This window comes from Cibotium barometz, chromosome 15 (assembly GCF_041138505.1).
Source record: "Cibotium barometz isolate CiBa-2024 chromosome 15, ASM4113850v1, whole genome shotgun sequence".
In the NCBI taxonomy this organism is placed as follows: domain Eukaryota; kingdom Viridiplantae; phylum Streptophyta; class Polypodiopsida; order Cyatheales; family Cibotiaceae; genus Cibotium; species Cibotium barometz.
Genome location: NC_141060.1, coordinates 16,138,776 through 16,163,994, shown reverse-complemented (window position 1 = coordinate 16,163,994; position 25,219 = coordinate 16,138,776). Strand labels below are relative to the sequence as shown.

The 25,219-nt window shown below is 46.6% G+C and overlaps 1 protein-coding gene across 2 annotated transcripts in view; it reads left to right on the top strand.

The window, feature by feature from the left end:
- The window catches only part of LOC147631009 (acyl-lipid (8-3)-desaturase-like), a 70,437-nt gene extending 53,337 nt beyond the window's left edge, over nt 1–17,100 (top strand). Inside the window, exons 11-14 of one of the 2 annotated variants that reach the window (XM_086809343.1) lie at nt 15,119–15,190; nt 15,497–15,607; nt 16,482–16,550; nt 16,664–16,801. In XM_086809343.1, the coding sequence (XP_086665469.1) occupies nt 15,119–15,190; nt 15,497–15,607; nt 16,482–16,502 (204 nt within the window). In that variant the 3' untranslated portion in view covers nt 16,503–16,550; nt 16,664–16,801. Of the gene's footprint in view, nt 1–15,118; nt 15,191–15,496; nt 15,608–16,481; nt 16,551–16,663 lie in introns of both variants that reach the window. The other variant, XM_086809342.1, reaches the window with a different exon arrangement.
- Nucleotides 17,101–25,219: the final 8,119 nt, after the last annotated feature.

The following is a 25,219-nucleotide window of genomic DNA, read 5'->3' as shown; positions in this document are numbered from 1 at the left end:
AAGCTACCTCCGAGTTGGACTATGCACGATGTATTTCATGTCAGTTGGTTAAAGCCATATGCAGGTCCAACCCCTTCAAAGGTCAAAGACGAAGTGGAACCAAACATTGTGGATGAAGCAGAAGTTATGGTTCCTGAATAGATCCTTCTGCACCGTTTCAAGCATGGCTCAGGCTGAAGACTACGACAGTTCCTCACGAAGTTTCAGGACCAAGGAACTCATGAAGCGGAATGGCTCGACAAAGAGTTTTTCGAAGACTATCCGGCGTTATTGACGGATTATGTGGAGGCTATGCAGCTTCCGTCAAGTTAAACAGAAGGGGATGTCACGTGCATCCCGCACTTGGATGCCACGTAGACATTTCTGTACAGAAGGTGCAGGACCTGGGATGGTGAACTGGTCCCATGTGAGCTTAGTCCGGGACGAGTCAGCCAGGGATCCATCTCAGTCGTCCGAGGTCAGGTGTGCATTGTCCTGTACATGAGTCCAAGGTCAGGTGTGCACTGTCCTGCACATGAAACAGTGCCAGTCCGCGCTGTGTGTCTCCCTCTAGAATGATGTGAGTGATTCTGTGTATCTGGTATGGTACCGGATGCCAGATCATTGAGTAGTTAGTGTTTAGAACAAGGGGCCAGCCCATAGGGCTACCCCAAATCTTAGTGTGGGCATGGGAATGGTGTGGAACCACCCCCATGAGGGCCAAGAAGGCCCAGGCTGAACCCACCAGCCATGAAGGGGCTGTAGGACAGTCCTAGGGCAAGCAAAAGGCAGATTCCAAGAGTTTACAGCCTTTGCATGGCTGTAGGGCAGGTATGGGGCAGCCCATACAGGCTGCCCAGCCCTTGGAATGTGGGCAAAGGCTGTGCCCAGCCCTCTGGAAGCAGGCGCATCATGCCCAGCCTTTTAGGAAAAAAATGCAGCATTTAATGTGAATATTTTCAGCATTTTATGCTGAATTTCCAGTCGAAGGAGCATTTATTGCTGGCCGCCTGCAGTAGTACTGGCCGACTACTGTAGTTGGGCTAGTATAAAAGGGAGAGCCCATGTTCCCTGTCATGGCCAATGAAAATGGAACAGCACAAGTGTGGGCATGGTGGTTGCTAAGTCAGAATATTGAATGATTCACATGGGGGGTGCCCGGACAGAGTTAATGATGTGTGGACATCCCTAGGTGTGAAGGGGGGAACTAGAACATTAGAATTTTAATGTTTTATTAAAGTTGCCCCTAGGCCTTAGTGGCCCCTAGGGAACTTTAATAATAATTAAAGTGGGGGGCCCTAGGATTATTATGGAGAGGGGGCAACTCGACTTTTGGAGTGTGTGCTTCTCTCTCCTCTCTCTCTCTCTCTAGCTTTTGGAAAACGTGGAGCAAAAGGAGTTGTGGGGAAGCGTGGAAAAGCAGAGGGGAGTAAGTCGACTCCAAAAATTCTGTGCTGTTGCTGTTTTCCTCTGCAGATTCAGTCGTACACTCCACGTGTGCAGTCCGTACAGCACTGTACGACTGCAAGTACAGTGCGGCTGCTGTATTCTGCAGCAGTTTCTTCACTGGGTGCAGGCGGCGCAGACAGCCAGAGGAGGTACAGAGGCTGTGGGCTCTGACAGAGGCTGTACAGCAGGTACAGACACCTGTACGACTGCTGACAGGTGGCCGTACAGTCAGGTACAGGTGGTGTCTGCTGTACAACAGCAAGTACAGGTGCTGGGCATCATCTGTTGCAGGCGGCGCAGGCGACCAGCATCAAAACAGCAGGCGGCTACTACTGGTTACTGCAGGTACAGCCCGTACAGTCTTGTACGGACAGGTTCAATCAAGTACAGACTGGTACAGTGCTGTTTTTCAGATCTGTACAGTCAAGTACAGCACAGAGTTGGACACAAGGAGGAGGGTACAGACAAGTACATACACACGTGTGAAGCAGGGTTGTGGAAACAAGTGCCTGCAAGTACAGATTGGTACCGTTACTTCCTCCAGTGCAGATACACTGTGAGGCATCAATTGGCTCACAAGGATCAGTAACGGTTAACTTTGTGTTCGGGTCCATCGGCGAAGTAATAGGCTTGCAGTTCTCCATCCCAAAGGCCTCAAGCAACTCATGAACATACCGCTGTTGAGAGACGAAAAACCCCCTCTGGGTCTGCCAGATCTCCAATCCCAAAAAGAAGTGGAGTAAGCCTAAGTCGGTCATCTCAAACTCCTTTGACAAGGCAGCCTTCGTCACTCTAATGTGCTCCACATGACCGCCAGTGAGAATGAGATCATCCACATAAAGAATGATAAGCGTGACCATGCCGCGTTCCCGAAAGAGATACAGGTTTGGATCTGCAACCGATCTCTGAAATCCAGTCCGAATAAAGAAGGAATCAATCTTCTGATTCCAAGCCCTGGGAGCCTGCTTAAGACCATACAAGGCCTTACGTAACCTGTAAACCATCCCTTCAGATCCTGGAACAATAAAGCCTAGAGGTTGCTCAACATACACCTCCTCTTGCAGGTCACCATTAAGGAACGCAGATTTTACATCCATTTGATACACGGGCCACCTCTGAGAAGAAGCAAGGGCAAGAACGATCCGAATTGTGGACATCCGTGTTGTCGGTGCAAAGGTATCCTCGTAGTCGATGCCTGGCCGCTGAGCATAACCTTTAGCCACAAGTCTGGCTTTGTGTTTGTCCACCGACCCATCAGACGCATTCTCGATGGCATCAAGTTCCACCTGCATGGCTTTCCTTCAAGTATCCTGCGAAAGGGCTTCCTTTATGGAAGTGGGCTCTTTGTCCCGCATAATACGAGACATCAAAGCATAGTTCACTTGAAGAAGCTCCGCTGTATTGCTTTTATCTCGGACTCTGTGTGATCTTCGAGGGCCGTCCTCTGTGGTCCACTCGGAGGGTAGTTCCGTGACACTTGACTTCCGAAGGGTGTCTAACAACCACCTAGGTACTCGAACAGATCGTGGAGCCTCCTGTGTTCGCAGGGGCTCTACTCCAGCTGCGGGCTCAACCTCCTGTGCTGACTGAGGTTGATCAACTGGAATAATGGTCTGGGAATTATCATCATACTCCTCTGGATCTCCAAGAAGTGGCGGCTCCTCGACAGTGGATACTGGAACATGCTCGTCAAAGACCACATCCCAGCTGACAACAATCTCGTTCCTGTCTAGATCATACAACCTGTATCCCTTGGAAAGAGAATTATACCCCACAAAGACAAGCTTGCGGGACTTGGAGTCAAGCTTCCCCCCCCGTTTCTTCGGAATATGTACATACGCGTCACTCCCAAAGACACGGAAGTGCGAGACATCAGGTTTCTTGCCAAAGTAAGCCTCGAATGGAGTCATATGGGGTACTGAAGTCGTCGGAGATCGGTTGAGGGTATGGACAGCCATTGCCACAGCCTCTCCCCAAAGTGGACGAGGAAGATCACGATGCTCCAGCATGGTCCTCACCATCTCCACCACCAGTCCTGTTCTTACGTTCGACAACTCCATTCTCTGAAGGCGATCCTGTATTGGCCAGTTCCCTTTTGATGCCATGATCTGCACAAAATCTGAGAAATACAGTCGAGGAGAATTCACCTCCTTTATCAGCCTTGAGAGTCTTGACCTGAAATCCAGACTCTTTCTCCACCATCACGTGCCAATCCTTGAACCCGAGCAAAAGCTTGGTCCTTCTGGGAAAGAAAGTAGACCCACGTGAATCTGGTACAATCATCAACAAGCAGCATAAAGTAGAGAGATCCCCAAAGATAGTGTCTGCTGAGGTCCACACAAGTCAGTGTGAATCAACTCCAATGGTTTCGAAGCCCCCACCTCGAAGCCTGCTTCGGAAAGGATTCCCTGTGCTGCTTACCACGTATGCAAGAACTGCAATGCCCTTGCCTTCTACCAACATCTGGCAAGCCAACCACCATTTGGTCTTGGAAAGCTCGCCTCAATGCATCCACATTTAAGTGGCCAAAACGAAAGTGCCACAAATCTCCAACCTGAGAACCTGTCAACAAGGAGAGTGCAGAGAGCTTGTAGATACCATTCTCCACACCGCCTTCCCAAACAACTTGGCCAGTCTCACGGTCCCGTAGAGCAACTGAATGCTCCTCAAATTCCAACCGAAAGCCAGTCTTGCATACTTCATGCACTGACAGAAGATGAAAACCCAGAGCAGGGACATAAAGAACATGGGAAGCATGCTTGCCCTCCTTGCCGTCGGGAATAATCTCCATTCGGCCCTCACTATGTATCAGAATAGTGGAGTTGTCGCCAATAAAGATGCGACCTGACTGTCGTTTCAGATCCAGAAAGAAGTCACGGGATGGAGTCATGTGCTTGGAAGCACCACTGTCAAGAATCCATTCCCGGGTATCCTTCGCGGTGAAGCCAACTGCCTCCTTGCTCGAAGATGATGAAGCGTCGAAGTCCATCATCTCTAAGTGCACAAATGCCGGAGTCTTTGCAGCTGAGGCTAAGGAATCAGCACTCTTCCCTGTTCGTTTAGGGCACTTCCTCCAATAGTGGCCTTTCTCGCCACAATCATTGCAGAATCTTTCGGCCTTCAGCTTCTCTCGTTCGGAGTCAGGCTTCTTCTCAGAAGACTTCTCCGGTGAAGCCTTCCCTTTGCCCTTGTTGTTATTCCGGTCTTTTGACCGTTGGCCAGTTAAGGCCTCCGAACTGCCGCTGTGAGGAGGGTTCGTGAAACGTTCCTCCTGGTCCAAGACCATGGGCACAAGCTCCTCCCTGGTAATGGTGCTGAGCTTGCCACTCGTAATCAACGAGGAGTAGAAAGCAGAATACTGAGCAGGCAAGTTGGACAGCAAAGTGATGGGCATGTCTTCAGATGATATCTCTTTCCCAGCTTGTAGGACTTCCTGCTGAAGGGCCTGCAGCTTGTTAATGTGTTCCCGCATCGTCGAGGACTTTGCAGGGTTCATAACCCGCATCTGCACTTCCAAGGAGATCCGTTTCATGGGTGATACCCTGTTATAAAGAGAAGCCAAGTGCTACCATATGCCTCTCGCCTGTTATGTGCTTTACATGATTGATCATTTGTGGTTTGCAGTTGAGGAAAATAAATGACCGGACCCTAGCATTGACACGATCCCACATGTGTGCCTGTGCCTCTCGGTCCTTCCTCATCGACAGTAACTCCCCTTTCTCTACTTCCGGCCGTGGAACCCCGATGATGATGAAATCAGCAAGGTCATATGACTCCAGCACAGACTCCATCATGACCTTCCAGATGCCGTAATTGGACCCGTCCAACTGACGGTCCATTGGGAACGTGGGGAGAGTCGGAATCTTCACGTGCTTCTCAGCCATCTCTAGTAAATCTGCCATCGCGGGGAGTAACCTGAAAGGGTGGGTGGGTGGGAAAAAAAAATCTGTAAAACCTGCGAGTGGCTGTCCAGCACCTTAGCCCGCCTTCCTCTTGCAACTTCTCTTCCTGAACAGTCCAAAACAGTCCACCAATCAGCAACCTAACGCTCCCCCTCTTGCTCAGAAAAACTCCCAAGATCTATCACGAGCCTAGGGCTCTGATACCATGTCAGAATATGCAGCGGAAATGATAACCAAACTTGGGTTGACAAGAGCAAGTAGAATGCAGAAAATAGACAGCACAAGAAACACAGAGAGATAGGTGTGTAAACTCTTCTCTATACACAAGATCCCGCAAATAACTGAATGATACAACGGTGGGGGGCATGTGGCCTATTTATATGCCCCATGCATGCAGTCGGCCTGCTGTAAAAGCTCTCCACGACTGCATACAGCAGTCGGCCAGCAGTAAATGGCCTCCACGACTGTAGGAACAAGTCGGCCAGCCACTAGGTGCTCCTGCCAACCATCTGGCATCCATCCACACCATGGAAAAATGGGAAAAATAGGGAAAAAATACGGGGAGTGAGGAAAAATGATAAAACACCTTATACAGAGCGGGCACACCCACAACAAAGGCCCTGGTGTATAAATATAGACAGGAGATGACTTTTAACAGGACAATGCGGCGGACCTCTTCACGAAGTCTCTACCTCAGGCTACGCTCAGGCGGCACTCCAGCTTCCTAGGGTTGATTTCACAGCCAGGAGCTGAGAGGGGGTGTTAGAAGTCATCTCCCGTCTTTATCAGACACCAGGGCCCATAGAAACATGGGACGGGGAACGGGGACGGGGACGGGGACGGGGAACGGGACGGGAACGGGGCAAAAGGCCGTCCCGGGGACGGTGGAAAAAACGGCAATCTGAAAACGATTGTTTTTTTGCAATTTTTTTTAACACACTTGATTTACACTTAGAAACCAAGACATTAAGCACAAAATTGCACCAAAAAGAGGAGAAAATTGAAATGCATAGTCGTATTAGCAAAAAACTATAATGGGGCGCCGATGGCGTGATAAACAAAAGTGAGTGTACAATGATCAATCTAAACAAAAATGCCAAATGGCATAATGAAAGGCCCAAGGAGGGTGTACACTCAAGGCAAAATGACTAAGTGCCAAGATACAAGACTCAAGAGTCAAGAGACTAGGCAAGAGGGTGAAAAGGGTGAAGATCAATCGTGACCTCCTCGGTGAAGTCCTCCATAGGCTGGTCCTCAAGTGGGAGGGGAGGGGGAGGTGGGGGGGACAATGCCTCGGGCACAACCTCAAGCTCCTCTAAAATCTCGGCCCTCTGCTGATCAGAGAGATGTGGGTCCTGCTGGGCCTGCTCCCATTCGGTGAAAGGATCTGCCTTCTTTGTCAAGCCCTTGCAAAGCATTCGCAAGTTGGCACTGACAAACACCAAATCATTTGCACGCTGTACACCAAGGCGGTTCCTCTTCTTAGAGGCAATGTGGCTATAAACTGACCAAAGTTGCTCTAGGCAACTGCTACTGCAAGCCTGTGAGAGTACGCGCACAGCAAATTCCTGCAACTTTGGAGTTTCCGCACCATAATCCTCCCACCAAAGTGCAGACCCTACCTTGAAGCGGTCCGCCTGTGCATCTGCCAAACCAAAAGCCCCCCGCTTCTCTCTATAAATCTGCAATTGGTCCTTGATTGTGCGGCGATCCTCCTCACTAGTGTAAAGGCGATCCAAGGTTTGTCGAAGGCCTTTGCTCACCTCTTTGTCCTTGTGTTGCCCTTTGCCTTGAAACTCAGGATCAACAATGTAGGCAGCAGCATGGAGGGGAGAGTGGTAGGCTTGCCACCTTTTCAAACATAGGGATTTGACCTGTTTATAGTGAGGCTTGACTTTGAACATTGCTTTTAGCTTCTCTGTCATGCGATCCATTGCCTCATACACTTTGCCAATGCATGGTTGAGTGGAATCCACCACCCTAAGGAGATCAATAATCGGTTGCACCATCTCCACAAGCGCCTTGGCCTCCTCCCACCATGCCGCATCATCCGCCCTTTCCCTGCAAAATTTGCCGACCGTCGTGGAAGCCTCTGAAGTGCGTGCAAACTCATCACTGAGGAAGAGTCCCCTCAATGCCCCGCTACATGTACACAAGCGGCCTAGCATGAGAAAGTTGAATGCAAACCTCGTCTCGGAATACTTAAGAAGAGAGAGGCTTGACTTCTTGGAAAACTCGTGCTGCACCCTGTGATGGTTGAGGACAAAGGTCACTATTTTGTTGGCACCCTCAATGACAGGTGCAACCCAATCCAAGGCCCCTATGTCTTTGATAAGGTTGTTGAGGCAATGGGCCATGCAAAAGCACACGGTGATGCGAGGATAGGTTGCTTGGAGAATTGTCCCCGCCGCCCTATTTGCCGGTTCTCCATCCGCACATATGGCAATGACATTCTCCGCCCCCACCGTCTCTAGTGTTGTTGCCCACTCCGCAGCAAGTATCTCGGCACTCTTCCCCGTCCCGGAAGCATCATGGGAGTCGACAAAGTATGTCTCCCCTCGTGAGTAGGCAACAACTCCATGGATGGAGCGCTTTCTAGTGTCACTCCACCCATCAACGACGAGGGTAACACCATTTTCAGCCCATTGCTCTTTCATGTGGTTGGCCGCCACCTCCACGCTTGCCTTCTCCTTGTCAAGGAGAGAGGTGCGGATGGTCTCCGAAGAGGGGGGAACATAAGAGGGTCCATACTCCGCTATCAATTTGCACATGGACCGAAAGTATGGAGATCTATCCAAAACACCATATGCAAAACACAAACAAAATTCAGATTTTTACCATCATTTAGTCTTTTAAGTTTTAGTCTTTAAAGTTTAAAGTTTAGAGCATGATATTTGAATTTTGAATAGTACATGAGCATAGTGCCAAGGACTTACCGTGCCGCCCGAAATGCTATGTGGTCATGAAAGAAGAATCGTGCCACCGCCATGTCCACCTCCTCTTTCAATTGAGGGTTCCAATTCTCATCAAGCGTACTTTGGCGTCCCCGGGAAGCGGATGCCTCTCTTGATGAACGAGGTACATGCGGCGTTGATGTCCTCACAAAGGATGTGGGGTCGACGGCCACTTGAGGATTGCGTTTTGCCAACTCGGCCGCCTCATAAACCACAAGCTTTTCAAGGAGCTCCTTCTTCTTCTCGGCCGAAACCTCCTTGCAAAATTGCACTTCGTTGCCGGGCTCATGCAAGAAGTGAGCACGCACTTTGTGGGCACCGTCGGTTCGCTTGTAGCCGCAAAGCTTACATACCCATGGTCTTGAACCACCCCCTTGACCGTATTGTGAGCACTCTACCTCATCCCACCAACTCCATCGATGTACGGCGGGCCTCCTTCTTCGTGATGGAGCGGGTGTTGAAGTAGTGGAGGCGGCGGCGGACCCGGGTTGAGGAGAGGAAGGGGTTTGAGAAGAGGATGCCATAGTGATAGAGACTAGAGTAGAGCTTGAGATGGATGGTAGAGCTTGAGAAAGAGTCAAGATGGAGAATTGGGATGGAGATGTTGGAGAAGGAGAGCTTGGACAATGGAGAGGGTGAGCTTGGAGAGGGAGAGCTTGGATGTTGGAGAAGGAGAGCTTGAAGAGGGTGAGCTTGGAGAGAGAGAGCTTGGATGTTGGAGAAGGAGAGCTTGGAGAGGGAGAGCTTGAGCCTTGAGCCTTGGGTCTTGGAGAGGGAGAGCTTGGAGAGGAGATGGCTTGAGGAGAGCATGGAGGTCTCTTATATAGAAGAAGGGGAGCCATGTGGGAGAGCTTCAGCCATGCGCATCACCAAACGGCTAGGAGAGAGAGCCGTTGAAGCCCCGCCCAACGGTCAAAAACTGCGCAACGGCCAGTTTGACCGTTCCCGTACGGACAGGGAACGCCGTTCCCGGAACGTTCCCGGGACGCGTTCCCGGCGTTCCCGTTGCGCTTCCTGGCTGCCGTCCCCGTTCCTCCGTCCCGCGGGCGTCCCGCCCCCGTCCCAGGCGTTCCCCGTCCCTAGGGTCCGTTCCCCCCGTCCCATGTCACTATGCCAGGGCCTCTGTTGTGGGTGTGCCCACCCTGTATAGGTGTTTTATCATTTTTCCTCACTCCTCGTATTTTTTTCCCCATTTTTCCCTATTTTTCCAAGGTGTGGGAGGCAGTGTAGGGCCTGTCGGCTGTACCAGATGCTGGCCGACTGGTCACAAGCAGTCCCCAGTTGCTCTCTGCTGCTGGCCGACTGCACACGTGTGATGGCCGACTTTGATATGCTGGTCGACTGCTGTATTTTCTGGTCGTGGGCATTTCAGGTCAGTCGGCTGTCCATCTACTGGCCGACTGCACTCATGGGGCCATATAAAATGGCCCCATGGCCCCCCCACCTATTGTATTCAGTTTTCATTGCGGGATCTTGTGTATAGAGAAGAGTTACACGCCTGTCTCTCTCCTTCTCTTGTGCTGTCTATTTTCTGCACTCTACTTGCTCTTGTGATCTCAGATTTTGTTATCATCTCCGCTGCGTATTTTGACAAGAGCAACCCAAGATCATTATAGGCTGTGTGTGATACACCTGTCTCTACCCCACTGGCCAACCTCTATTACAGGTTTTTGGGCTGCGTTTTGGGTGGCTTGTGCATCCAAATGTGGGCAGGCCACTGGACACTTGTGGGCAGCACCCTGGGAACCCAATTATGGAAAAAAGGGTTTTTCAGTTGTGAAGAGCCAGCTAACTTTTTTTATCCAGGAAAAAGATCCTTCTATTGGTTAATGAAAAACAGCCACAAAAGGCTAGATACAACCACGAAGGGCTAGATACAAACTCACCTCATATACGAGGCGGGAATCACATGATCATAAGGGGAAGAGACCCTTCTCCTCCGGCTGGCCGATCTGTGAGGAGGAGGCTATCTCATAAGAGGAGGGGGGGGGGGATTGAAACAACCACACAGGTGGTCTGTAATGCCAAGTGGGGTCACCACCTCTCTCTGTGAGAAAAGGGCCAGGCCTCCAGAGCCTCAAGAAAGCTTCCTGTAGCTTCTGCATACGGTTAGAACCTCCTTGAAGCACGGAGGGTATGAATGATGTCGAGCCAAATGGTCTTGATGGACTCACAGGCGGAGTATGGGTATCCTCTATGGCCTTGCTGCATCTAGCTCGCCAAATGGCCAGGCTGCAATGCTGCTGCAAATCTCCCATCTCTGGCATGAGCCTGGTAGCCAGTGATCTATAGGTGGAGCTGTGACTGGTATTGCCGAAATACTATGGTGAGAGACCTAAAGGGCTAGCCCTCCCACATCCTCCTCATAAGCTTTGACCACAACAGCCTTTATGGCCCAAACGTGCCCCATGTAATGATCCGGTTTGAGGCCTTGTCCATTGGAGATATGGAGAATTTGCTGCCAGATCTGATGAGCCTTTGGCCAATTATAAAGACAGTGTCAGTGAGACTCCTGAGGGTGGCCACACCGTGGGCAAGCCGCTAGCCTACCTCCAATTGCCAACCAAAGTGCCAACCACTAAGCTCCTGTGTGCCATATCCAAAGAAAGAGGGTGATCTTTCTAGGCCGGAAACTGTCCCATAGCCTCTTTCAGAAATTTGAAAGGAAACGCGGTGAGAGGCCTTGTGACTGCCAATGTGCTGCTGCTGGGGTGCCATCAATCTCTAGCATCTGGATCCTGCGGCCTAGCCGCGCAGTATATGCAAAGAAGGGGCATCCAGAGTCTCCTCTCGATCAGTGGGGTCATGCCAAGTCCACTCCCCCGGGTCCCACTGTAGGCGCATGAGAGGTTGGCACTCCCATATCCATAGTTGCCAGAATCTCTCCCTAGCCAATCACCCTCACTCTCTACAAGGTGCAGCCCTTGAAGTCCTCTATGGGAAGCTTGGATCTCTCAAGTCTGCCTTGGGATCCAATAGAAAAAGTGAGCAGACCACTGTCCACAGCTGCTTCATGGATTGCCACGAGAATATCATCTCTGGTAAACACACCTAGCCACATTGGGGGGGTTGAGTCTGGGATAAGAGTCAGCCATCTTGAGGGATAGCTGAGTCGATGTCGATGTCGATGCTGAGCCTGTCTCTACCCCGGACCCTGTTAGGCCTCTCTTCTGCACCTCTTGGGGTAATTGTCTGAGCGCGATTCAATCTCCAAGAGACCTGGTTGGTCCCATGCTCAAGGCGCTCCATGATGCATGTGGTCGGGCCCCCAACATGTGGCCATTGGGTAAACGGATCAGGGGTTTCTAGACCTAAGGTTGCTGAAGCCGCTCCTCTGAGTCTATTAGAGCGATCTGTATAAGGGCCGGCCTGAGATGATCCCAATCTCGAAGTAAGTTGGCTGCACATTTGTCCTCAAAAGTTGAACTAAAACCGCAGGCTCGCATCCCTGTGAAAATCCATCTGGTACTCTGTGGCCAAGGGTCCCCAAGACTCGAGGTGCGGATTGAAATCTGGGCCAATAAGAAATCCTTCCAGGGCTCCCCAGCATGGCTCTGAATAGTAGGGTCAATGAGGCCTAGCACTTTCCATGCCACCTTGGCCCTGGTTGGCTTCCTGTCACTGTTGGCCCATAAGAAGTTCCGGATCAATCGCTCTATCTGGCCAATACATGCCCGAGAGAAGGCCCAACACGAAGTGATGTACCACATGGTGGCAAGAAGTACCTGGTTCAGCACCACCACTCTACTTGCTGTGAATGGAGTTAGTAAGAAGGACCAAAGAGAGGGGGGAACCATCTCTCTCGTGTGTCACCAGACCTCTCGCGCGCATCCATCACCTGTGAGGATAATGGGGCACCTGTGAGAAGAGAACGGAAGAAATCAGTGGCGATGGCTCTCAGATGGGGGGGGGGGGGGGGGGTTCAAAAACAGTGGCTCCATCCTGGCTACGCAACTTGCAAATACCATCTCTCCTCCCGTGGGGGCCGGCTATCTCGAAGAAATTTCCTATGATTCTGTTCCCAGCTTGGGTTCAGAATGAAGCTCTGGCATGGTGTACACCACCCCTCCTCTCCTCAATGGATCTAATCTCTGTGTGGGTGGCAGCAAGCTAACTCTCAATCCATGGGCTATCTCGGGAACGCTCCTGGAGCCGCTGTAAAGAGGCTAGGCCCCTCCTTAGATTCTGCTCGTGCTCCCGAAATCCCTCCAATCTGCTCTAGGCTACCTCCTGCAAAAAACTGCTGATCTCCCCTAGGCCAACATCTAGTGTGCACACAGCAGAGCCTGAGGTCTGTGGCCGTACCTCCTCCAAGTCTGTGCTTTGCTGCCTTTATCATGTTGAAGTCGCCACCCATGTACTAAAAGTCAGCCTAGGGAAGGGCCTGCCGAACTGTGCTCCAAAAGAGGGCTCTACTTGCAGTGGTGTTCGGGGCATAAACATTGAGGAAGCCAATGCTATCCTCTCCAATCAAAATGGTGACCCACTGTGCTCGCCTCGGGACAATGCTCTTGAGTTTGTCATGGCTGGCAAAAGCTGCTCACTAACAGAGATGCAAACTCCTCCATGTGTCCCTAAAGGGCCAAAGGATGGAGACCAAAAAGTACGACTCCTGCCTGGTAAAATCTTCTTGCATCAGTGGGTACGCCCCTCTGAGAGATGATGCTCTTGAAGGAAAAGAATGTCAATAGGTCCCCCTACTAGGGCTCTCTGAAGCTCTCCTCCGAGGATGCCTCGTCTGTGAAAGCATTGAGGCCCCCCTAAACCCTGTATGTTCCACGAGACTATCCACATATCAATCTGTGTGTGAGGCGGAACTAGCGGAAGTGCCCTCCACTCGAAGAGCCTTGGGCGAGGGTTTAGACGGGAATAATCACAATTCTTCTTGGGGCGAAGGCGCCCCAAGTGACCACGGATGCTGTCCTCCATGCGACTTCACTCCTTCCGAGCGCGAGAGTATGCATACTCTAGACTCCATTGATCACAATGGAGGTACCTGTAGGAGGGGGGGAGAGGTACTACGATAGAAGTATGCATGAACACAAAGAGCAGCATCTCCAGGATGGAGGCCACCATCTCCCCGTCCTGGTCTCTGTGGGCTGAGCTTCCAAGCTCCATCCTAGCCAATAGCCATAGATGGGTGAGTATGTCGGTGATGCAAAGATCGTGAAGATGATGAGATAGCTCAACTGCCTGACCTTGGATGGTGGCAGTCACCGACTCTGAGTCCCACTTGGTCCCTGGAGCTGCTCTCAAAGGGAAAAAGAAGATCATCGTGCCATTCTCTAGCGTAGAGGGTATGGAGTGGTGGAAAACCACACATCCGAAGAGGTGCTACTGTCTCCTCGAACATATCTGTCCCTTACGTCGGAAGACAACGGAAGAAACTATAATCCACTGGCTGCCCTAAGATCCTGGGGGGCTCAGCTGGGGACTTGAGGGGGGGGGGGGGAGTGAGCGCACGACCATTTTGTATCAAATCTTAGGTCTCACAGGGCCTTGCTTTCAGCAAGAAGTGTGGGAAGGTGGTTTGAGTGCAATTAGAGTTAGTGTAAACGGCAAGGTCACTGCCGAGCTTGATTGCGGTGGGATATGTAGATACTCTTCAATTGGGAACCCCTACTTGTTTGTTCCCCATCGACACCCTGTACAAGGGCTCCATTTGGAACCTTTCGTTTTTTTAATTAAGATGTGTCAGCAGACTCATGGAGTACAGATGAACAGCTTTGAAGCTCTTCATCTACCTTGGGGTGAGTGTCAAGACAATGAACTGATTGGATGCTAAGTTTTGACTTTGAAAAATGTAGGCTTTACATTTTTGCATGGACTAGGTTAATCTCTGTGCAGTGTTTAGTTGAGCTTTGGAAATCTCCACGTGCTAGACACTAGGTCGGGAAATCTGGGTTGGCTCCAAGGACCCATCAGCAATCAATACTTCATACAAATACAGTTTCTGGACCCATCAGTTTCTCTTGGGGCCCAAATATGTGTCCTCAGTAGTGCTCCTCAAGTCAAATCCATGTCCATGGCATGGTACATCTGTGCAAACTGTGTGCTTCTTATCCAGGGGCAATTCAGACCTTCACAAAGCCATTGGTCCTCTGAAGATCTTGTCTGGTGTCAAATCTGAGATGCCAGGCTTTTGCGCTTCTCAAATAGGGTCGCTCCTTCCAAGAACCTAGGCTTAAAATTCCTAAGCAGCACCAACTTGTGGTGCTAAACCTACCCAAACTAGCTGCTATATGCTGTCGGCTACCTCCTCTAGTGCTTCCAAAATGCACCAAATGGCATGGCTGCTCCTGAAACCATGCCCACAAGGATTCTAGCATGTTAATATTGCAGGTTAGCATGTTTCTTCAGCTGGAACCAGACCTTCCGATAGCTGTATACAGCCGTCAATCATCATTAGTTTTATCTAGTGTCAAAATCACGTGTAGGCTGCTTGAACATGGTGGCTTCTCATTTACGGGGGCCTTTCATACGTGCGCTAGCCAAATCATGGTCACAAAATGGAGCATTGACTGCTAACTCTCATAAATGAGCAACATGGGCACAAAATGTTAGAGGGTGGAGCATTGATTTCTAAGAGTCATAGATTTTGTCATTTAAGAGGCCTTAAAAACATAGCCAGAACATAGGCATGAAGTGTCAAGGGTGAAGCACCAATTTCTGACAGATGTTGCACAATAACAATGCAGAATTTTGGATGAATATATAATTTAACCACCTCTTGAAGGTGTAGGAGTTATTGTTTCTTATTGCAAATGGTTGCTTTTTATGGCTTTGCAAGTGTTGCGAACAAAGAATTTGTCACTTCTTTTTTGTTCTTTCCAGGTGAGCAGCACTGCCAACTTTAGTCCGAATTCTGTTTTCTGGATGCACATCACTGGAGGCCTCAACTATCAGGTTACATTTTGCACACACACACACACTGGTTAATTTTGATCAGTTTTTTTTAACCCATGTTTTTCTTGAAAAAGAAGTAATTACCTTTCACATGTTCCATCCCAGGTATTATTTATGTGTTTTTTTAAGTATTCTCTCCGTAGAGAACTTTTGAGTTTGTATGTGAAACCCAAGACTTCTTATGGACTTCAGTATTTATGGTGTCTCACATAAGATGGTTTTTGGATTCGTAAAAAGTAAGAGTGTTTGATCTGGCTGGCTGTTGCTGACACCCAGAGTTTTTTGTTTTTTGTTTTTTGTATGCAGATTGAGCACCACTTGTTCCCTGGAATATGCCACATTTATTATCCTGAAATACATCCAATTGTGAAGATGACATGTAAAGAGTTCAACATTCCATACAAGTGCTTTCCGTCGGTATGTTTATCCTCTGAAGTAAACATTTAGCCAAACTCTCTTGACTGGGACTGACCATTAAGCAGGGTGGGTGTGATGTGAAGAATCTGGTCATGCTTGAGGAAGGAAGGTAAAAATGGGGAGCTTAGATTCTTGCGTAGGCTAGGGGATGCCGAAATTAATTGACCTCAGAGCCCTTCCATGCTGACTACTGTCTGTATGTAGCCTCAATGTATTTCCATGTACTCTTGACATGCCTGTCTGTGGGGCTACCAAGCCGTCTGTTTGGCTTCCCAATTACCCCTTTTGAAGGAATGGAGGGACGAAGATTCCTGCTTAGGCCAGGGACATCTTTAGGCCAGTTGGCTTTAGAACCTCCATTTTGCAGGGGAATTGCTGTCCATATCAACCATCTTTGTGCTCTGTCTGTCTGTGGGTAGCACAGAGACCTTCCCAGCTACTCTTGATTTGTCCGCCCAGATGGCTACCAAGCCCCTTTTGTAGCTTTTAGAAATTTGGCCAGTGTTCACGCGCGAACAGTGGCACCAAGTATGACCACAGACCTATGCGGTCATGTCATGGCTGCCCGAGGTATACAGGCCTATATCGATACACGGCCAGCTCCTTCTCACACACAGTTCATCAGTTATCATTGTGAGTTTATTTCGTAGCTTCTACTTGCATATGCCTCCGTATGAGTAGTTCTAGATCAGCCAGCAAAGCTCCCTTTAAAAGGAGCATACAGGTATGGGGATTTTCCGTCTATTGTATCACATCATTACTGTATTGTTCTTATCTTTGTTATTGTGCAATTTGAGTTTAAAGTTGTGTTGGAAAAGATCCCACTTCTTGTGAGTGTTCCTTGTGTTGACCTCACGTATCCTCTTGCATATAGCTCGTTGAACTCCTTTGTTAAAGATTTATTCAGAGGGTTGTGAGTTCTCATCTGAGGGAAGTATATATGGTGAGCTCATCGAACCCCGTTGTTGATTGCTGTATGGAGCTACTCTGTGTAAAGCAGTGTGGACTTTGTTTTAAGCTGCTTTTCATGTATATATAACAAGTGTTCTGTTCCAGTTTTGGGTTGCTTTGGCAGCACATTTGAACTATCTTAAGAAGGCTGGAGCCAAGGATTTCGATTTCCGGCTCAATGGGTGAAGAGGAACGGAAGAACTTGTACTTGTTCACAAGAGCGTGAATTATGGCATCATCAGCAGTCCAGGATGCAGCCTTTGTGGGCATGTTCTCATCCACATACCCAGAAGAGCAGTGAGGTTCTCCATCTGTTACGTGGGTGTATACTCTGATTGTTGCAGGCTGTATTGAGAAGGGAGTGAGATTATATATGGTCCTATCTTGATAGTTTCTGTAAGACTGTTGATCAAAGCTTGTCTGGTAAAGTTGGATTCTTATCTTGTAAGACTCAAAGAGAAAGCCCCATTTTTGTTTGAACAGAAGAAATGTTCGATCCTCTGTAGAAAGCTATGACTAGTTTCTTAAATTCAAGATTCAGTGATATTACTGATGTGAGGGTTATAGGTGCGTATAGCATTTACCAAATCTTTTATGTAAGTGCAACCAATTTAGGGTCTTTACCTTTATTCCCCCGGTCCATCTTGGGTGGGTGTTGGAAGGGTAGGGTCAGATGTCCCCTTTTAACAGGCAAGGAATGTCTCTAGTGGTCCTTACAGATATCTTGAAAGCATGTTCAGTTAAGAGTTTTCTTGTCTTGTCTGAACTCTAGATTGATCTTAATCTTTGGGGATTGTGATTAGAATGGTGTTGGATGTAAATCTGTAGGTGTTCTGTACGCCACCTTTTTATTTTGTTGTGTGTGTGGGGGGGGGGGGGGGGGGGGGGGGGGTGGGGGGATGCCGCCTGGATTAGAAGGCTTTTGTTTGCATGGAAGATGGCTTGCGTGATATGAAATCTTCTTGCCTAAAAGCATAGCAGAAGAGGAGGAGAAGTGCAAGGCCTTGTCGTTTTGAGCCTCAGGTCAAATTATGTTTTTTCCCCCCTTTTCCATCTGTTAAAAAGCAAACGTTAGTTGAAATTGGCTTGATTCCATGAGAAAAAACTCATCAAATTTCAAGTGAGCTTATCCCCTCAGTTGATGTAAGTGATCTGAGCTTGAGTAATTCATGCCTTGCAGACAGAAACAATGGAAGACACAGTGTTCTTACATTGCACAGAGCAGCAAGTAAGAACGCTGCATGCCTGGCAGCAGTTTAAGTGATCTGAGCTTTTGAGTAATCCATGCCTTGCAGAGAGAAACAACGTAAGAACCCTTCATGTGCTTTGCTCTACCAAAAAGCTCAACCTAATTTGCGTTCAAGGTTACTGGAAGTAGAGAGGTCGAGCTTTCAGGTCTTGCAGAGGCAGACATAGTGATTGTTTTTGTGTATCTCTATAGGAGGTTAAAGTATAGGCATAGGCAAGTGCTGTAAACTGCTTAAACTAATGGATGCCCTACTTTGAATATGGCCTTATCCACTCAATATGATGTCATGTTGGGTCCAAATCAAACACTGACTATTGAATAATCTGTGTTTATAAGCTTGAAATTAGAATGACCACTTATATGCCCTGAACCTCATGCACATAAAGGGTCACACATCTCTGGTCCTCATGCTCTCTGTAGAGAATTGAACTCTTCCTTGAGCATATATTACAGTGGCCTTGAATCTTGTAGTATGGTGATCAAGGAGTAAAGCATGTTCCTCTATATCCACATCTTATGTATTGCATACTGTGCATATCCACCAAAGCTCTCCATGCACACACACAAAATGCTGTTAGCTGGGGCTTATGAGGTCACATGGATGGAGGGTTCACTCCTTTCGAAACACTGGTTGCATGTGGTGGTGGGGGACATCGACTATACTTTGTGCTCTAGGTGACATGCACTGAGAGATGCTGTACTTAGAAACACTAAAGTCCAGAAAGAGGCCCACTCAAAGTTACTTGTTACAGTTGGTTCTCTATGAGGGCTAATTGAAATTGCATGCCACAATTGGTTCTCTACATACGATGACATGAAGCACAATAGAAGGGTTATGAGTGTAAGGAGGTGTTTTCCTTTAACAAGAAGCATGCTCACCATAAGCAAAGGTTAGGGAGATTAGAAATCTTGCCAATAAAAGGTACATGGATCAAGGGGTCTAGTTGTCTTCCTTTAGTTGCACATGTCCAAAGTTATATGCATGGCGTAAGGGGATGCAAAAGACCATAGCATTTTTGGGTGAATATCAAGAGGGGAGAACCAATTTTGATGATGATGGCCACCCAATAGTGAAGAGTTCAAGGAAGGACTCCACTATTCAAGGGCATCATGAGGCTCACAAAATAGGGAGAAGTCAAATTTTGCCAAGCACCATTTTAATGCTGTTTAGGATGTCTTATTTTCCAAGTGGATAAGGCAACATCACGTAATGTGGACAACACTTACTTGACATGGGACACACTGCCAAGTTGGTAATTTATAAGGGATTTGAGAGAAGGCGTAGAGGCTTGTCGTGATAGACAATGCCCCCATAAGCCTTCACTTCACTTCTTCACACATACCCATCCAATCTATTCATTAGTGTCATGTGCATCAATAACGGGAAGGCTAAGGATCTACAAATAAAATCTTTTGCATATGGAGGGAAGATAATTGCAGCCATTAGTGTGAGCTTTTCAACAAGAAGGTAGTTTGCTAAGGCCTTTCTTAAGCTTGGACCTTCAATACCACCAATTCTATCCATAAGTTTGGAGGCTGGATTATAAGTACATATTTCTCATGGTGGTTCATACAATTGCTTAGATCTATGGCTTGGCTCTAGAATCCTTTATAAGTAGCTTTGTTGTTAGCAAATAATATGAGATCCAAAGGGCAGGCTAGTCTTTTGATACAAATTCTAAACACTGGATTATATAATTACCCTCGAGGCCATCTTCAGAAAGCACATTGGAGGTTTGAGAAACTTTATTAGTACTTGGTAGATTTTTTAAAGGCCTCCATACTAGAAGCTTTGTAGGCTTCAAGATCTAGGTTTCTCACATGAGGTGATCGCAGATTTTATGGCCTTATATGAACAAGTCACTTGATGTGTCTGCATGTGCTAGGGGTGGTTGAGGATATTTGGAGCACCATTGGTGTTAATCAAGGATGCTCTCTTTCTTTAACCCTCTTTGGACTATACATTGATGAGGTAACCAATTGTAGATTCTCTAGATGGAAAGCGAAGGATACCTAGAATATCACCATGCTATAATATAAAAGGTGAGTTCCTACTTCGGGAAGTATACTTGACAAGGATAGAACCCACCTTGCCTACTAGCAACATAAAGGTATCAGACTCTCAATTGTAACACTTCCTCACTCCCTCACTCCCACATTCTTGCACAATAGAACTCACAATTGGCCTAGTAGCCACATGGAGCAACACCAATCACCAGAATGTAGTAAGAGAATACACATGCAATACAAGGACAAGTAACACTCTCAACACGAATAACATTTCATGAAGGATTTCACAACACACGACACTAGTGAAAAACTAACAATAATCGATAGCTAGAATTTGTAACCCTTACAATGATAGCTTCTCTCCCTGTTTACCTTGGGGAGTCTGCCTTGAGAAAAGAGGAGGAGTATTTATCAGGTAGAGAGGCATGAGGCTCCAGTGCAGTCAATTATTGATATTGCAAAACATGACACAATTGTAGAAAAACAACTCCACCATCTAGGCATGAGAATCACGAACAGTAGAATACTTATCCACAAAACAATTATCCTTTATTTATGAGAGAGGAACAAAGTGCTCATGGATGAGCTTGAACCACCTAACCATTCGTGAGCTATCACACTCTCACTCTCATTTACACTCACAGTCCAACTCACACTCACAGTTGTTGAAATAACAAGTGCCTCTTGTACCTAACCTCTAATGGTCCAAAAATAAGGGAGTTTTGCTACTCAATGTTACAACTACCTCTGTAGATGTGTATGCAAGACGAGGGATTGGTACCTTGAACTAGACTCCTACTACCAGTAGAGGGACTGGTACCTTGAACTAGACTCCTACTACGAGAGGGATATTCTAGATTGTCTAGACTTCCTGAGTCATTTGGCTCAAGCCAAGGAGATCTTACACTGTTTTGGAGGAAGTGGGTACCTCCAAGGCAAGGATATCCTGCAGGTGTTGCTACTGTTTGCTACTATTGTTCTCCCCTTTCCTGCCTCTTGCTAGGAAATCCTCTCGTCTTCCTATCTCTAAAGCTAAATTTTCTTTTCTATGACGTTCCAAGTATAGTGGATTCTATCTTTTTTGGAATTGTCCTTGAAGGGGGAATTCCCCTGTAATCTGGACTCTTCTTCCAGATGGAATCTTACAATTTTCTTGTTTTTTTTATATAACTTATCAGCTTCTCATCCATATGGAAGTTGATCTGTGGCTTTCCCCATTACAGCTATGCAAATTCCTTTAATCCTACTTTCTCCAACCATTCCTCCTGCTTTTCTCTTTCTTGGTGGCAAGGTTAAGCAGAAATACTCGAACTCCACCGTGTTTGCTTCACATAGGGTGTTGAACAGTGAAAGAGACCAAGGGGCGTAGTAGGCAAGGTTGTAAAGATAAGAGATGGTTAGCAAGCACAAAGAGTGATAATTATTAACACGCTAATCCGGTTTTGGACTATTCTTCTCTTGCAAAACCTACCGATTTCGGTAACTTCCGGATTGGGGTTTTCGGTATTCCTGTTGGTACAAGACCATGGTATGATTAAAGCATGTATCCATTAACCGATTTTAGAACTACCTCATCTATGTTTCCAGCTCAAAGATCCTAACTTTTTCTAGATTCTGTATGGTTCTGTCCACCTCATTTTCAACTTGCTAGGATGTGGTCCCATTGTTGAATTGAACAATAGGACTGTATCTCTCTCACTTCAATGATTTTGTGTTTCTATCCACTTGTAGTTTCCTTCTCCTTTGCACTGTTTCAGTAGTCTAGGCACTATGCAGCCTCTTTTAATCTAGTTCCAGTAACTGCTAAATTTTGTGATCCCCTAAGTCTTCTTGACTTAACCTTGCTATCCTGAGACTAGGCACTAAGAATTCCATAGGCGCACCACTTCCTCCAAACCATACATCGTGTTGAAAGGTTTGAGGCCAGTTGTGCTCTTGTAGGCTATCCTGAAAGCCCATAATGTAGAGTGCACTATTTTCATTCACTATTTTGATCACTATTTTGACCAAAATTCCTTTCAGGATCTTGTTAGTTGATTCGGCTTGGCCATTTTGTGGATTTCTTGTGCATGACCATGTGTTATTTTGTCAACTTCTTGATCACCTCATTTAGAAAGTGGGTGCCTTGATCACATACCAACAGCTCGATTGGGGGAACCCAAAACTTGTCATGATGACTTCATGCAAGGATTTAGCGACTAAGGAACTTTGCAACAATCCCTCATTGCCTTTGCTTCTACCCATTTGGTGCAATAATATGTTGGCCACCAAGATATACTTGTTTCTTGTTTTTTGGGTTATAGGTATGATGGTCATATAAAGTCCAAACCCCACTTTTGGAATGGTTCTAGATATAATATGGGTTGGTGGGGCATCTTGTCTATTGCATTAGGTTGTCCCATTCTTTTTTTTTCCCGAGGAAAAAGATCCTTCTATTAGTTAATAAAAAATAGCCACGAAGGGCTAAATACAACCACGAAGGGCTAGATACAAACTCACCTCCATGTACGAGACATGGATCAAATAATCAAGAGAGGAATAACCACACAGGTGGTCTGTAATGCCAAGTGGGATCCCCACCTCTATTGGTGAGAAAAGGGCTAGGCCGCAGAGCCTCAAGAAAGCTTCCCGCCGCTTGCGCATGCGATGAGAGCCACCTAGGTTGTCCCATTCTTTGACACATATCATATTCTTTTGCAAAGTTGTGAGCATCCTTAAGTCCCCAGTGAGCCACCATAATCTAGCTCCGGAGAAGTGACCTCCACTTACACCCTAATGTGCTTCGGCTAAGATAGTTTTTGTTGTTCATAATTTGGGACACATCTTCTTAATATTTGATCTATACCCATTTTGTACAACTATCCTATTATCATCATGAATGACTCACTCTTTTAAGGCTAGCTTTTTTCTATGATCTCTATCCATGTTTTCTAGAAAAGAGAGATCTATCAAGAACTGTAACATTTCATCATACCAATGGCTTTTGTCTTGATCTACTAAGAATGGTTGTGCATCTAGAAAATCATCTTCCACTCACTATTTCGAGTGTCCTCCCCTTTTCCACCATAGGGTCTTCTCCAGACTCCACTCTGGATAGGATATCTGCCACAAGATGTTCTTTCCCTAGTGTATGCTTGAAGGTGAAAGTGAATTCCTGTAATAATAGCATCCACCTTGTCAATTTGTCTATTAGATTTGGCTTGTTCACCAAGTACAGAGAGTGCCTTGTGATCCATATGAAATTTAAAAGAATTACCTACCTAAACTTCTTAGTAGAATATATCATTCCCAATGCTTCTTTCTCTATAGTGGAGTGGTTTGTTCACCAAGTACAGAGAGTGCCTTGTGATCCATATGAAATTTAAAAGAATTACCTACCTAAACTTCTTAGTAGAATATATCATTCCCAATGCTTCTTTCTCTATAGTGGAGTGGTTTCTTTCTGCCTTTGTGAATCTTCTGCTTGCATAATACACTGGCTAGAACCAAACCTTTTTGTGCTTCCTAAATCAACGCACTCCCAATGGTCACATCTGATGCATCCACAAATACATGAAAGATTAGCTCAAAGTTAGGTTGTTGTTGCAGATGGGTGCAAGCATTTTTGTCAGATTTCAGAATGCTTTCTAACATCCTCCAGACTAGACATACTTAGTTTTCTTTACAGTTAGGTAATAAAATGGTGTTGCAAACATATGCTAGAAACCTTGGGAACCTACTATGCCACTCAATCTAGCCAAGAAACTCAGCAAGTTCTTTGACATTCCTTTGGTGCTTGTAGCTTCATAATTACCTCTACCTTGGTGAGGTATTCATCAAACACCACTGGATGGACTATCAATATCTCAAGATCATATTTTCAAATGATCTTTTCCATGTCCACCTCAAATAGTGATAAAAAATCTCAAGATCATATTTTCAAATGATCTTTTCCACGTCCACCTCAAATAGTGATAAAAAATCTAGATTTTCCCTCAACATCTTCTCTTCATCATATTCTACTCCTTCCAAATAGTTTAATCCTTTAGCATAGAGCGGTCTACTTGTTGGGTTCAATTTATCCTTGGCCTTGATGGAGACTCGTATCTTCTTCTTGCCTTTTTGGATGGTGATCTGATCTATTTCCTAGTTGTGCTTAATCTTCCCACTCCTTAGCCATGGTCTTACCCAATAATATTGGGTAAGCTCTCGATATCTCTTCCATTTTTAGCACCACAAACTCCATAAGAAAGGCACATCCTACTATTTTCATCTCCTCTCCTTTCATAATTCCTACTGGCCCAAATTCTTTTTTTTTGATATGCCGTTTTCACATGCTTTATTATAGTTATTCCCATTCTTTGGACTAATCCTTTTGCCAACAATATATTCACTCTAGATCCTCCATCCAGAATGAGATGTTGTATGGTTTGTCCTCTCAACTTCACCGTGGCTTCTAGAACTGCTAATCACAATCTACCACCTTCTCACATTGGTGCAGTCAACTATTTTGTAGCTTTCGAATTTATCCTTGGCAACGCTTCCTAAGGTACTAGCTTCCTAAGGTACTAGCTTCTACCTCGAGTTTGGTATAAGCGGCAAGAAATGGTCTAGGTAATGTTAAGCTTCATCTTGTTGAGGTCCTCCCAAAGCTCATATCTTGCTAGATTCCTTTCATCTCTTTATTGTTCTTGGTAGGACTTGTAGTTCCACCTTGTTTTCCTTGCTTCATGATTGGAGTGGTATTTACCTGTATTTCTTATTGGTTTTTTCCTAGCATGTCCAAGTTAATGGTTTCTTTGCCCATCTTTTTTGAGTTGCTTCAAGCTCTTTCTCGCACTCATGCGCCCCTCCACTTCCGTGAGGTTCTCTTGCTATATCTTCCTAGAAGCTATTTCTTTCCTTATCTTATCAAGGACTTCTTGCTTTGGACTATCAAGGAATTCTTGCTTTGGAGTATTCTCGGTTGATTCCGGATGGTGTGGTGTTTTCTCCATAGGTCATATCCCTCCTTGAACTTCTTTTACCAACTTGGTGACCGGTTCCTGAACTCTATGCTACGCTGTCCATTCTTCGAGCTTTAGCCTTCCTGTTTCTAGTTGTCCTTGGGTGTTTTTGGTAGTTTTCCTTGTAATCTGGTAACATCCATCACATATAGGGGTTCCCCTTGCAATCTCCAACCTTTTCACCTTTTGCAAGAACTTTAAGTGAGTTATAGTCTTGCATTGGACACCCATCTTAATTTGTGAAGGTTATGTAATATCTTGATCCTTCAATGCTTTAAGCTTACGTTGGTCCCCCATAGATCCGTGTGTATGAGTTCCAAAGGCTTTTGATGGTGGACGTAAACATTTTTTTGATGACTTTGCTTTTTCACAAGGCTCACATAGTCTAGGCAATGCTTGTCCTTTAAGATTTGGCAA